This window comes from Girardinichthys multiradiatus, unplaced genomic scaffold (assembly GCF_021462225.1).
Source record: "Girardinichthys multiradiatus isolate DD_20200921_A unplaced genomic scaffold, DD_fGirMul_XY1 scaffold_46, whole genome shotgun sequence".
NCBI classification, from domain to species: Eukaryota; Metazoa; Chordata; class Actinopteri; order Cyprinodontiformes; family Goodeidae; genus Girardinichthys; species Girardinichthys multiradiatus.
In genome coordinates, this window is record NW_025917699.1 from 9819 (window position 1) to 23679 (window position 13861).

Here is a 13861-nt window from a genome sequence, read left to right on the forward strand (position 1 = left end):
AATAACACCAAGGTTTTTTACTTCATTACCGGAGGTCAATTTAATGCCATCCAGGTTAAGTGATTGACTAAGCAGTTTCTTTTTTAAAGACTCCGGTCCAAAGGCGACAACTTCTGTCTTGTCTGAATTTAGAAGCAAAACATTTAAAGTCATCCAAGTTTTTATATCTTCAAGACATGCTTGTAGTCTATCTAACTGGTTGGGCTCATCAGGATTTATTGATAAGTAAAGCTGAGTATCATCAGCATAACAGTGAAAATTTATCCTATGCTGCCTGATAATTTGACCTATTGGAAGCATATATATAGTAAAGAGAATTGGCCCAAGTACTGAACCCTGTGGTACTCCACAATTAACCCTGGAGTTTAAATATGATTTATCATTTACATGAACAAACTGGAATCTGTCAGACAGATAAGATTTAAACCAGCCTAGCACTGTTCCTCTGATCCCTACAGCATATTCCAGCCTTTTTAAGAGAATATTATGGTCGACTGTATCAAACGCAGCACTGAGATCTAACAGAACCAGTACAGACACAAGTCCATTATCTGAGGCCATAAGAATATCATTAGTGACTTTCAGCAGAGCTGTTTCAGTGCTATGATGAGCTCTGAAACCTGACTGAAACTCTTCAAACACGTCATTGCTGTGTAAATGCTCACACATTTGATTAGCAACTATTTTCTCAAGAATTTTAGATAAGAATGGAAGATTGGATATAGGTCTCTAATTTTTCAAGTCATCTCGATCAAGCGAAGGTTTCTTAAGTAAAGGTTTAATTACAGCTAACTTACATCCCAGCTGGCAATCCTTGGACCCTCCGGAGCTCCTGGCTGCGGCACGAACCCTGTCCACCTCCAGACTCTGAATCCTCTCCCTGGCGGGTTACACGGCCCTACTAGTAAGCACGCTGGCTATTTCAAACCAAACTTTGAGGTTCGGTTTCCTTACCTGTTGTCTCTCTCTGTGCACTGTGTGGGGCCCCCAGGTTGAATTCATCAACATCTTCACTATAACTGCAGCAAATTTGGACTGAATAAGCTGAAGCATATTTGTTCCACAAATGTTTTAGAGGGCAATGAAAGAATTACCAAAACCTTTCCAAATGTGTTCACCTCATAAAAGGGAATCTGGTCAAACAAAAGTGCTGATTTCCATTGTAGGAGTCCTTTTGCATATGACATAGGCCTTGGTTTTGACATTTAGCCTGTGTATGATCAAAATGAACAATTGTGAATAGCACTTGGAAGCTAACGGAGTAGTGAGCAAGCTAGCAGCTGGCGGACAGCAACCAGCAGACTGTAATGTGCACACAAATTATATTACTGGAGAAGGTGCTAGAAAGATTAGTTCTGCTTTGTTAGAAAGGTGAAGTTCTCTAGTTTGTAATGATATGAAACATGTGGGGGCGCTGCAAAGAGAAAGGTGCTTTTAGTATCATTTTGTTTACAGAGTCAGCAATGTCTGAGGGACCTTAACATGTCATCTGTGTTTAAGTTGTGGTAAAACAAAAACAAAACTCATTTGGAGAATTGTTTTGTGAACAATAAAGCCTCCTCTTGTGAAATATTAAGAAAAAAAAACAAGTGGTGTTTTACCTAGTTTTATAGATGCTGAAAAATGGGCGTGGCCAGAATATTATTGCATGAAGTACTTTTGTGGATATTTTGTGACTCAGCAGGTTTAGTTGAGTCTGATTTCAGGAGATCTCTTGTACAAAGTGTCTCCAAGTGACCTGTCCTACTGAGATGTTTCAGAGCAACATCCTAACAGCACAGCTGAGGAAACGTGTTGGTTGGAGATGTTCAGGAAGGAAACTGCACATGTGGAGGTGACTGCTGTCACTTTTTCTTTCTCTCCTTTTTCTTGAAGGTAAACATCCACCTTCATGCTGCCAACCCTACTTTGCATCTTCTGGGACAGAAAGCAAAGCAACATGTTGGTTTTCCTGAATCTTCTCCAGCTGCAGCAGTTTTCCACCTTAAAGCTGCTTCAGGGGAAATCTGAGGTAAAGTGGAACTGAGGAGTTCAGGAAATGTTAAAGCTTCATGTCTCACTGCTAAGCTTCATGTTTCTCTTCATGTGTCCCTGCAGGAAGCTGCTCCTCTCCCTCTGTGTCCTGCAGCAGCGCCACCTGCTGTCCAAACCAACTAACTGCAGCCATCAATTCTTCATGTTTGAATCTGGTTCAGTTCTTCTTTGAACCATCCTCTGTGTTGTTGCTCTGCTGGAATCAGACATGAATCATGTTGGAAAGATCAGATGTCTGCTGGAAGGAACTCAAAGATCATCTGAACGCAGTCAGAATAAGACGGAGAAGCTTCAAATATTCAGGAATTTAGGAATTGTGATTTCCATGTTGTAACCTACAGTTAACGTTGACTTCCCAGAGCTCACCCTGGAGGATCTTCTCCACCATCACTGTCACTATTTAAATGGTCAAATCAAGCATCTGTTTGTACAGATAGAAAAAGTCAAACTGTCAGTGAAGCAGATTTTAAACTGATTACAGTTTTTTCATTGATTTGGCAGAAACTCAGAAGAATTTAAAAACATCAGACAGGAGATGAACTGGACCTATAGGATCATTTTCATGAAGAGCAACTATCCAGTCCTCCACTTCATGTCCTCCTGCATGTCCCTGTCCACAGCGCTGTCCCTCCTCTCATTACTGGACATGTCCACTAATAAAGTAGGAAGAATATTTCCTCTGACAGGTGAAAAATCTGATTATGTTGATGAGACTCATTCATCTGAACACCAGAATATGCTTCAGTGAATCCATGGACCTTCATGCTAGTGACTACCTAAATTAGTCAACTTTGCCATTTCTGTTTCAACTGTAGCACAGCAACCACAAAATCCATATAGCAAGCCATAAGCGGAGGCTTTAGTCCTTGATGTGGCCATCCCGGGTTCGAGTCACGCTCCCGGCGACATTTGCCGGATGTCTTACCCTCTGGTCAGTCACTGTGTGAACGTCAATGATAAACTGTTCAGTTAGGAGCCAAGTTGCGTTAAAAACAGCGTTAACGTGGTGTAGCGGTGCATTGCTGCTGGTTGCAGCAATACTACGACAGCAGCCATTAGTCTGCACTAATTTCCTGAAGCTAAGAGGATCAGAGCTGCCTGGATCATAGCTGAAAAACTGAGGAGGGACAAAAAAGTACCAAAGGCACAGCCAGTTGTGATTGGAGGACTCTGAATCACCAGAAAAATTATGTCAGAGGTCAGATATCTGACAGACGAAGGAGAACGTTAAAAGCAGATGCCATAGCCATGCTGCGAAAAGATTGCCAAAGAAAAGGTTGATGCTTCCTGTTGCTAAAAAGATCAAGACTCAGCAGGTAAGATTGCCTCCATCAGCCGTCCGCATGCCGCAGCACTGGTGCTCTGCCATCTGATGAACACGGACTTTCTTATGACTCTGCTGCGTCTCTCTCTGATAGTAACTGAAATATATCTAAAGAAATATCAGATTCTTTGCTGCTGTCTGTGTTGCTGCCATTGTAGCAGCAGTCAGTTTACGTGCCGGGTTCCCTTCTGACATCATAAAAGAGCGCTAAGGAGTAGTCTGGAAATGCCTTTTTAGTGAAATTTATGACCATATATCTCAACTGTTCATAAATTTACAAATATTTTATCAATGTTTCCTTTGCATACATGTAATTGGATTTATCGAACAAATTTGATGTCACAGGCACTTTAAGTTTTACTAAGAAACTAACCTGTGCAGAGCAGCGCCCTCTGGCTGCAGCAGACAGAACAGCACTGACCAGGAAGCAAAGTCCTTATGGGACTGGAACCGACATCTCTCAGTCTTCAGCCTTCATTGCTCCATGATCTCTGGGCCAAAACATGAAGAAAAGCAACAGCATGTCAAATCAGACCAGATGAAGGTTTTTACTCAGAGTCCAACAGTAACAACTGCTCTGATTGGTGGATTTTTCTCCACCTCTGTTACAGGTCATCCTGAAGCTTTCAGCACTCAGCAACAAGAACTTCTCAGATGTTCAACAAGTCTTATTAGCTTCATCTTTAAGCTTCCAGTTTCACTCTCATATTTGGAGACGGTCATTGATAAAGTGGAAAAGGCTCAGCCATGATGGAGACATGGACACCAAAGCTGATTATCACTGGAGATGCTTCAGAAGACAATGTTCTTCAGCTCCAAATCAGACTCACTGTTCTCCACTCAATTGTTCTTCAGAAACTCCTCCTGGTTCTTCAGAGCTGATTCTGTTGAGAAGCAGAACGAGGAGAAATAACTGGGTTTACAGGTTTACAGCTGGAAGCAAACCTTCAAAGAACAGCTTCAACATTCCTTCAAGAAGCCTGGAGAAGTTCTCCTCAAGATGAATATCAGATGTTCCCATAAGGTTTGTCTGAGAAACTTTGGCTGGGATGAAGAATAAAGGAGCTCAAAGCAGATATGGACCTTTAAGGCAGTTGGGAATGTACCAACTCTGTTTCTGATTCTGGGTTCAACTTCTGTTTGCACATGTTTTAATAAATTTCCTGAAGCTATTTTAGATTCTCCAGAACTAAATGTGAGGAAATGAGGGCTGGTTCAGGACATTTCCACAGAGATGGAAATGAAAACAGATCTGAAACCTGCTTCTGAAATCCTTAAATCCGCTGAGTGCAGGAATCTCCTGGGACGTCTGGAAGTTGGTGTTTGGATTAGAAGAGGAAAAGTGAAGCTTCAGGGACAGCGAGTGAAGCTCTGAGGAGGAGTTGGGTTTCATGCAGGAAGTGAAGATCCTGGAAGATCCACTCGTTCGAAACGTTTAAACTGAGAAGCTGTGTTCTGCATCAAGACCTGCAGACAGAACCTCAGTGTTTGTCTTTGGGCTCATCTGATTCAGACAATGACTGATCCCAGCTGGAATGAAGACATCACTGATGGATGAAGACAGACGAATTAGGGAAGCCAAGACCAGAACCTCCAGAACAGGAAGAACATGAACAGAATCCTTGTTTTATCCAACTAAACTGTCACATTTTGGTGGATCTAGACGTTCTAGATTGAAGCTTCACTCATTATTGCTCTTTGCTTGATGGAAAGTCTTCATTCAGGCTGAAAGAAACACTTTCTAGATGTTCTTGTTTCCATGGTAACAGTTTCTGTGTAGTGCTGTCATTGTCTCCTCCGAGTCGGGTCAAAAGATGGAACCATCTGGTCTTCCCAGGGTGGGACAGCAGCAGATGATCAGATGGAAGATGTAAAGTCTTGTGAAGCAGATGGATGAAGCTCGGCCCACTTTATAGAGTTAGAACCTTGTTCTGTTGGTTCTGTCATTAAGCTAGACAGCTTTTCTCTTCTGGACACATTCTACTGATCCATCAATGGACTCAACTAAGGAGAGTTAATGAAAAAGAATCATTTGGTTCTGTTTAGTTTGACCCTGATGTGAAAAGTCCAATAAGTGGAGCTGATTCCAGTTTTGAACTGTTGTTCTTTAACAAAGTTCATTCTGATCATTGTCTCCACCAGCAGAAGGTCCAACTCTATTTATTTTAACATTTCAGAAGAACCAACAGAATCATTTAGGTGGAACAAGGTTCCGACCCAGTCAGAAAAGTCACTTTAAGCACCAACAGGTTGATAAAAGCAGCTTTTCATATTTTCCATAAAACCAGGAAGAAAAGAAAATTCCTGACAAGTTCAAACGTAACAAAGACAGAAAACAAACCAAGTGTTGGTTGGACTCAGGACGTCCTGGAGGAGGACAAACATGGAGACATTTTTTAACTTCAAACCAGGAATAAAACTGATGAACATTTCTTCAGCAGCAACATTTAAACTCTACTCAGATTCTCAGTTAGTTAAAGGCTCCACCTTGTGGCTGAACAGGGAACAACATCAACAGTTCTCTTCATTTTCTGCCAGTGACAGCAGATCCATCATCAACAATGTTTTCAAACATACAGAACTCAGAACCACCAACAGGGTCCAGACGTTCCCAACATGAAGCTGAAAGCAGCACAGAAACACAAAGAACCAAGAACAACAGACCAACTGAGACATCAGCTGAGACACTGAAGCAAAGATTAAGGCTCAATCCCATTTTCTACCCTGGATTAGCAGGAAGTGGGCTGTTCCAATATTTACTGTGATGGGGTGGGGGGGCTTTTAGACCAACATGATGTTTTACATGTTGGAGGGAGGACATCCCATCTGGTTCTGAGAAACACTCACTAATGTATTTCCTCTGTTGAAATGTTGCTATGGAGACTAAAACCTTTCTAATATCTAGTTTCAGATGTTCTGATAGACCATGTTTGGTTTCTTTGTCACTTATCTATAAAATCCATAAACAGTAGATGAAATATTAGTAAATAAACCTATTTTAGTGTAACAGAACCATCAGGTTTAGTCTGATGTTCTCTGGTTTCATTTTCAGTTCTTCTTAAACACAGAAAATGATTCATTTCTCTGCTCAAATATTTTATTGTCTCTATAAGACAAATATAAATGGCTCTAAAATGTCTGCTTTGATGGATTCTGATGGATCATGTTTGGATGTTTTTGTTTTTTAATAAACAGAAGAAAATTATGTGTGCTGGCATCTGTTGATGGCTTGATAACTGTCTACAGAACATTTATGGGTTATTTTTAAGTTCTGGTTCTGTAGGAGGACTCTGGGACACATGATGATGTCCTGGTTCCTCAGTGGACTATTTTACTTGTTTGGGACTAGAGTTCAGGGCCCAGGGACAGAGACCAACATGAACATAGGGACAGAGACAGCAGCAGGAAATGGGGTTGAGCCAGAGGCCCTTCAAATTAAGAGCTCTGAGCTGCATTAACAACAAACTCAGAGATATTCTCAATGAAGATCTTCTGTCTCAACAACCATTGTAAGGTCTCCTTTGAGGAACTTTGATGTATCTGAAGCTTGTTCAGTTTGTCCCTCTTCCTGAACAAGCTGACCCGGTTCTGCTGCTTGCCACTGTTAGCTCTGGAACTAGTTAAACAGGCATCAACAGGCAGACCAACATATCTGATTATGAAAAGCCATGTCAGCAACAGCTGACGGCTTCTTAAAGAGCCGTCTCCTTCCATTACTGAATGATGGAACTGCTCCCTGTTGTAACTTTAGATGAAAGGTCAAAGGTCAGGGTTCACTGGAACAGTAGGATAAACACTAGGAACATGAACTCTGTGAAGTTTGATCTGGAGGCTCTGAAATTTCAGGAAGACTTCAGGGACTTTTCTGGAAGCTGGGGAGGTGAAACCTTTCCCTCCATCTTTGCTGAGCTTCAGGTTGTCTTCACTGAGCTTAGATCTGGAACTTTGAAGGTTTTTCTTTGCTGACTTTTCCCCCAGAACAGTTTGGTTCTTCATCATTACGGTGCTGGCTGGGCTGAGAAGTGGCTCCATCTGTGCTGCTCTGCTTCTAAAGGAACAAACATACAAGGACAGTGGAACTCAGGGTTTCTGCAACAGTTTACAATCATGGCATCAAGCTATGACTACAACTCTGAGCTAAGGAGAACTTCTACCCTGAACATTTTCAGATTGATGCGTATTAATAAAACAATCCTCAGAAAAGGGTCCTGTCATTTAGAACCAGGCAGATCTTTACCAACCTCACAGTGGGCCTCCAGACTGCTGGCTTCCTGCTGTGGGTCTGCTGGTGTCGTTTTAGATGACCTGAAAGCTTAAAGGTCTTCCCACACTGATCACAGCTGTATGGTCTCTCCTCAGAGTGGCTCCTCTGGTGGACTTTGAAGTTGTAAGCTTGGCTGAAGGCTTTCCCACACTGATCACAGCTGTATGGTTCATCTCCAGCATGGACATGTTGATGAGCCACAAATGATGTCTTGTGCATGAAGAGTTTCCCACAGAGATCACAGCAGTATGGTGTCCCTCCCGTGTGGATACTCTGATGTGTTTTTAGCTGGTTCCTCTGAGTGAAAGTTCTCCCACATGTGTCACAAGAGAACCTTCCTTTAGCATTGTGGATGAGGTTGTGTACTTTTAAGTTTCCTTCCCGAATGAATGATTTTCCACACTCCCCACACCAAAATGGTTTAACTCCAGTATGAATCCTCTGATGGCTTCTGAGATTTGATTTTCTGTAGAAAGCCTTCTCACACTGATCGCAGCTGAAACGTCTCTCCTGAACATGAAAGGTCTGATGTTCTTTTATTTGTCGTCTTGTTGTGAAACACTTTCCACATTCTTCACAGCTGTAGGGTTTAACTCCAGCATGAACAAGCTGATGGGATTTGAAATCAGGCTTTTGAACAAAACTCTTTCCACACTCAGCACAGACGTACGGTTTCTCAGCACTGTGGAGGCGGCGGTGTGTCGTTAAGGCAGTGTTGTATGTAAAACATCTTCCACACTGGTCACAGCTGTAGGGTTTAAATCCAATGTGAACATTTTGGTGTTCTGCTAAGTGAGGACGGTTTGTAAAGGTTTTCCCACACGTGTCACAGGAGTATCTTTGTCTTTCAGAGTGTCTGCGTTTGTGGGCTTGCAGGTATGATGAACGTTTGAAACTCTTTCCACACTGATCACAGTTGTACTGTTTTTCTGTTTCTCCTGAGTGGGTCTGCTTATGGAGATAAAAGCTGGATTTGTGGCTGAACATCTTTTCACACCGATCACATTTGAAAGGTTTTTCTCCAGTGTGGATGACACTGTGGGCTTTGACTCGACTCTCCGTGCGGAAACATTTTCCACAGTCATGGCAGCTGTATGAATCATTCCCACTGTGGATCCGTTCATGAGTCTTTAGGTCCCTTTTGAGTTTAAAAGACTTTGAACACGTTTCACAGGTGAAAGGTTTAACCCCACTGTGGATCAGTTGATGTGTTTCTAAAGCTGTGGAACAGATGGAACCTTTCTCACAGCTGTATGGTTTCACTTCACAGGGAACACTCTCCTCCATTATGAGGATCTACAGAGGAAAGAAATGTTCCACATTGGTCAGAGATGTTTGCTGTTGATGGGTCTTTGTGGTTCTCCTGAAGGTTCTGAGTCTTCACTTCATCTTTGCTTTGATGTTCCTGTAGAGACAGAGAGACAAAGAAACACATGAACAGGTCCAGTCAATGACTCGTTTCCTTTCAGAACTGCAGGTTCTGAATGAACAATATTCAACCTTCAGGAGGTTCTATGAATGTTGTTAAAATTCATTTCCCTGCTTTAGTCAGAAAGGAAGGCAGCTGTATGATTTCAATCAGTTTTTATTCAGTCTGATGCATCTATGCATGATGAAGAAAACCCAGTTTGCTGACATCAGTCTGAGTAAGCAGAGAAACATGATGATGAAGCAGCAAACGTGTTAAATGTCACTTTCAGAGCAGAAACAAGACAAATATGATCGACTCCAAGATGAATCATAATCCATAACGTCAACAATAATAATCTGTCAACATCACTAGTTTTTAGCAGTTTTTCTGCAAACTGCTGAGTGAGCAGAGACCCTGTGTGTGTGTGTGTGTGTGTGTGTGTGTGTGTGTGTACATATAAAACAGGAATGTCTCTGCCTGTAAATCAACAGTAAGTGATGCAACAACCAATCACTGCTCAGATCACTGATGATGGGCGGAGCTCTGCAGCATCTCCAATCATCTCCGTGGTTTATGTTAAAGTTCTGCTTTCTAGAGGTGTGCGATACTGGGAATTTTGGCATCAATCCAGTACCAAGTAAATACAAGGCTAGTATCGGCGATACAAATACCAATACTTTACTTGAAATCATGATCTTTGAATAATTTTATGATTTTGTCTTTAGTAAGTTGATTCTAATTACGATAAAACAAAGGACAAAGACTTTAGCAAATAAAAAGGTATTTATTAACTAACTACATCAATATTAAAGAATTTTACAGTGCTAAAATACTAAAATAATTTCCTTATCCATGTGAAATAAAAAAATTATTATGATAATTAAGTCTGTAACTGTGATCTGCATGTAGCCTAAATTGAAATACTATTTTTCCTTCAACAGTTAACACAAAGGGTTTTTATATTCAGCCATATTTACATTTCAGGGTTAAGGTGTACAGGTCCTTCTCAAAATATTAGCATTTTGTGATAAAGTTCATTATTTTCCATAATGTTATGATGAAAATTTAACATTCATATATTTTAGATTCATTGCACACTAACTGAAATATTTCAGGTCTTTTATTGTCTTAATACGGATGATTTTGGCATACAGCTCATGAAAACCCAAAATTCCTATCTCACAAAATTAGCATATCATTAAAAGGGTCTCTAAACGAGCTATGAACCTAATCATCTGAATCAACGAGTTAACTCTAAACACCTGCAAAAGATTCCTGAGGCCTTTAAAACTCCCAGCCTGGTTCATCACTCAAAACCCCAATCATGGGTAAGACTGCCGACCTGACTGCTGTCCAGAAGGCCACTATTGACACCCTCAAGCAAGAGGGTAAGACACAGAAAGAAATTTCTGAACGAATAGGCTGTTCCCAGAGTGCTGTATCAAGGCACCTCAGTGGGAAGTCTGTGGGAAGGAAAAAGTGTGGCAGAAAACGCTGCACCACGAGAAGAGGTGACCGGACCCTGAGGAAGATTGTGGAGAAGGGCCGATTCCAGACCTTGGGGGACCTGCGGAAGCAGTGGACTGAGTCTGGAGTAGAAACATCCAGAGCCACCGTGCACAGGCGTGTGCAGGAAATGGGCTACAGGTGCCGCATTCCCCAGACCTGGGCTACAGAGAAGCAGCACTGGACTGTTGCTCAGTGGTCCAAAGTACTTTTTTGAGATGAAAGCAAATTCTGCATGTCATTCAGAAATCAAGGTGCCAGAGTCTGGAGGAAGACTGGGGAGAAGGAAATGCCAAAATGCCAGAAGTCCAGTGTCAAGTACCCACAGTCAGTGATGGTCTGGGGTGCCGTGTCAGCTGCTGGTGTTGGTCCACTGTGTTTTATCAAGGGCAGGGTCAATGCAGCTAGCTATCAGGAGATTTTGGAGCAGTTCATGCTTCCATCTGCTGAAAAAGTTTATGGAGATGAAGATTTCATTTTTCAGCACGACCTGGCACCTGCTCACAGTGCCAAAACCACTGGTAAATGGTTTACTGACCATGGTATCACTGTGCTCAATTGGCCTGCCAACTCTCCTGACCTGAACCCCATAGAGAATCTGTGGGATATTGTGAAGAGAACGTTGAGAGACTCAAGACCCAACACTCTGGATGAGCTAAAGGCCGCTATCGAAGCATCCTGGGCCTCCATAAGACCTCAGCAGTGCCACAGGCTGATTGCCTCCATGCCACGCCGCATTGAAGCAGTCATTTCTGCCAAAGGATTCCCGACCAAGTATTGAGTGCATAACTGTACATGATTATTTGAAGGTTGACGTTTTTTGTATTAAAAACACTTTTCTTTTATTGGTCGGATGAAATATGCTAATTTTGTGAGATAGGAATTTTGGGTTTTCATGAGCTGTATGCCAAAATCATCCGTATTAAGACAATAAAAGACCTGAAATATTTCAGTTAGTGTGCAATGAATCTAAAATATATGAATGTTAAATTTTCATCATGACATTATGGAAAATAATGAACTTTATCACAATATGCAAATTTTTTGAGAAGGACCTGTATATCTTTAGGGAAGTGTATATTTTGGAGTTCCAATAAACTATTAAGATTGTTTTCAATGGGCAGAATATATAATAGTTGATAATATTGTGCTAAACTTGTATCTCTGATCACTAATTTCACTGTAGAAAACATTTCTTTATGCTGGAGATTATCTGGATATTCCTGATTTTTGACTGAAAGCTTTTGCCAGAAACCTTTGTCAGTGTTTAGGGATCTCCCTCCTCTTCCTCCTTCCTCAACAATTTTAACAGCTCGGAGATCTCAAGTGTTTTTATATGTTTCTGTAAATGGGTGATGTTCCCACAGTAGCAAATGACTTTTCTGCACACATCATGTGGCAGTGTCCTTATCAGCTGCAGTGAATAACATCCACAAAGTGCTTCTCTTTCTCTCCGCCATCACGGGCTCCTCTTATTGCTCTCTGCCAGCAGAAAAGGGAGTTGGACGGGCGGTGGGCAGCAAGGAAAGAGAAGCTGTGGTCGCTGAACTCTGTGAAGAAATTTGAGAAATCTGGTGGACGCATAGAAGAGAATCTGACACTAACGTATCGATCTCACCATGTTAGTACTGATCCCAACTTGGCCTCGATGTTATCGATATTTTGGATTGATGTGCCCACCTCTACTGTCTTCTGCTGCATCAGACGGTGGCTAAATTCTTCAGGTCAGATGGGATGTTCTCTCAGGTCTAAGAGAACCAGGAACCAGCAGTTTCTGATCTCTGACCAACAAGATGATCACAGTGGAAACCCCTGCAGGACTGTTTAGTGGATGTAGAATATAAACCATCTATGTATGTAACTGACATGTGTACATAGAGCAGTGGGGTTCAAGCTTAGGGAGTGAAGTAGAGAGTCCAAAGTCATAAATTAGTGAAGGAGACAGGGCTGGAGCCAGACACGATAAGTTTGTTATAGGAGAAGGACTAGAAGTACTCCTTATTTGGATATGAGGTTATATGGTTGATGGGGAGATATCCACAGATAGAATGATTGTGTATGTGTACTGCATAGCAGCGAAGGGTATATAAAGGTATTTTGGCCCCTCCAAAACGGACAACACACAGACGTTTCCAGGTACCAGTGTAAATGTGTGTCTCCTCTCTGAATTCAGATTGTTTTTAATAAACTTGTGGAAACGTACAACTGATCTCTGACTGAGGATTGTCCTTTAGGTGCCAAATAAAAGAGTCGGGGAGAGGTGAGGAGTAATGTAAGAGTTAACTGACGGCCAGTAAAGTTTTCCTACCTCAACATGGACCTCACCACCTCTCCTACGTCTACATTAATGACCACAGTCCATCCAGATGGAAGATCATAAAATAATAAAAACGTTTGACTTCATAAACTCCTAATATTATCTGAATATTTCTGAATGTTCTTACAGGAAGCTCTATTTATAAAACACTAGGAATGAAAACCTCGAGAACTTTGTAGTTTTTGCTCTCAGGACTCTTCTTCTACAGTCGTTAAAAGCCTAGTTTTTTATTTCTAGGTCCTTGTTAGCCTAGCATGCTAACTGAGCACCCAGCTCAAGACACTTTCTGCTTCCAGCTGCTGAGAAACTCTTTCTGAAGCAGCTTTCTACCTGCAGGATCAACATCATTGATCATCAGTTTCTCATAAAAAGGATTTTAATTATTTTTCATAAACAGCAAATCACAGAATCTTACCTTCTGCTAGCATGCTAACTTAGCTGCAGCTAACTAGCTAGTGATTATCATGCAGCTGGAGGTTTAGCTGATGATATAGAGGTTCATTTCTCCACAAATTCACAGCGTCTCTGAACTTCATTTCCCTCCAACAGAAGAGAGATGAAGCAGCAGAAGAAATAGTTCAGCAGATAAAGAACAACTGTACTCAGGCTAACGTTAGCATGGAGATTACCTTTGGACGAGTTCCGATCCTTCTTCTTCTTCTTCTGGAGTTTAATGGCGGTTGGCAAAACTCTGTAGGTGTGCATTACCGCCACCACTGGTATGGAGTTTGGTTCATCATGGATTAATATCTTATAAAATAAAATTCTATTAAGTAATTTTGTTCTTTTTAGAAATCGTGAAATAATTTGTATATGTTTTCTCCCTATTTTCTTTTGCAATGTATCTATTATGCTAAACTTTTCTTAAATTATTTTATATTTATTATTTATTATTATTTATATTCTCTCTCATTACTCTTCTTTCCAGCTCATATTTCTGGCACTCCATAAACATATATTGAATTGTTTCATTTATCCGACAGTTGTCACATTTTCCTGTATTGT

General features: G+C 41.3%; 1 protein-coding gene and 1 long non-coding RNA gene across 3 annotated transcripts; one reads left to right on the top strand and one right to left on the bottom strand.

The window, feature by feature from the left end:
• Nucleotides 1-4019: 4019 nt before the first annotated feature.
• On the bottom strand, nucleotides 4020-13547 carry LOC124865219 (zinc finger protein 883-like). Of its 2 annotated transcripts, none has more exons than XM_047360178.1 (3): nucleotides 13486-13547; nucleotides 7600-9027; nucleotides 4020-7406 (listed from the first exon to the last, which is right to left on the bottom strand). In XM_047360178.1, the coding sequence occupies exons 2-3, from the start codon at nucleotides 8907-8909 to the stop codon at nucleotides 7118-7120; spliced, it is 1599 nt and encodes a 532-aa protein (XP_047216134.1). In that variant the 5' UTR covers nucleotides 8910-9027; nucleotides 13486-13547; the 3' UTR covers nucleotides 4020-7117. The 2 variants fall into 2 exon arrangements, with proteins under 2 accessions (XP_047216134.1, XP_047216132.1); XM_047360176.1 differs by lacking the exon at nucleotides 13486-13547 and adding an exon at nucleotides 13272-13479.
• On the top strand, nucleotides 8915-13188 carry LOC124865220. The gene is made up of 3 exons (XR_007037507.1): nucleotides 8915-9029; nucleotides 9919-9921; nucleotides 13105-13188. It is a non-coding gene; the product is annotated as an uncharacterized LOC124865220 (long non-coding RNA).
• Nucleotides 13548-13861: the final 314 nt, after the last annotated feature.

What these genes read in the sequence shown, in the direction of transcription:
- LOC124865219 (XM_047360178.1), bottom strand. Translation starts at nt 8,909, where the DNA reads ATGGAGGAGAGTGTTCCCTGTGAAGTGAAACCATACAGCTGTGAGAAA. An exon ending in GTCTGGAGGCCCACTGTGAG is followed by an intron (nt 7,407 to 7,599) that starts GTTGGTAAAGAT and finishes TTGTTCCTTTAG; the next exon opens with AAGCAGAGCAGCACAGATGG.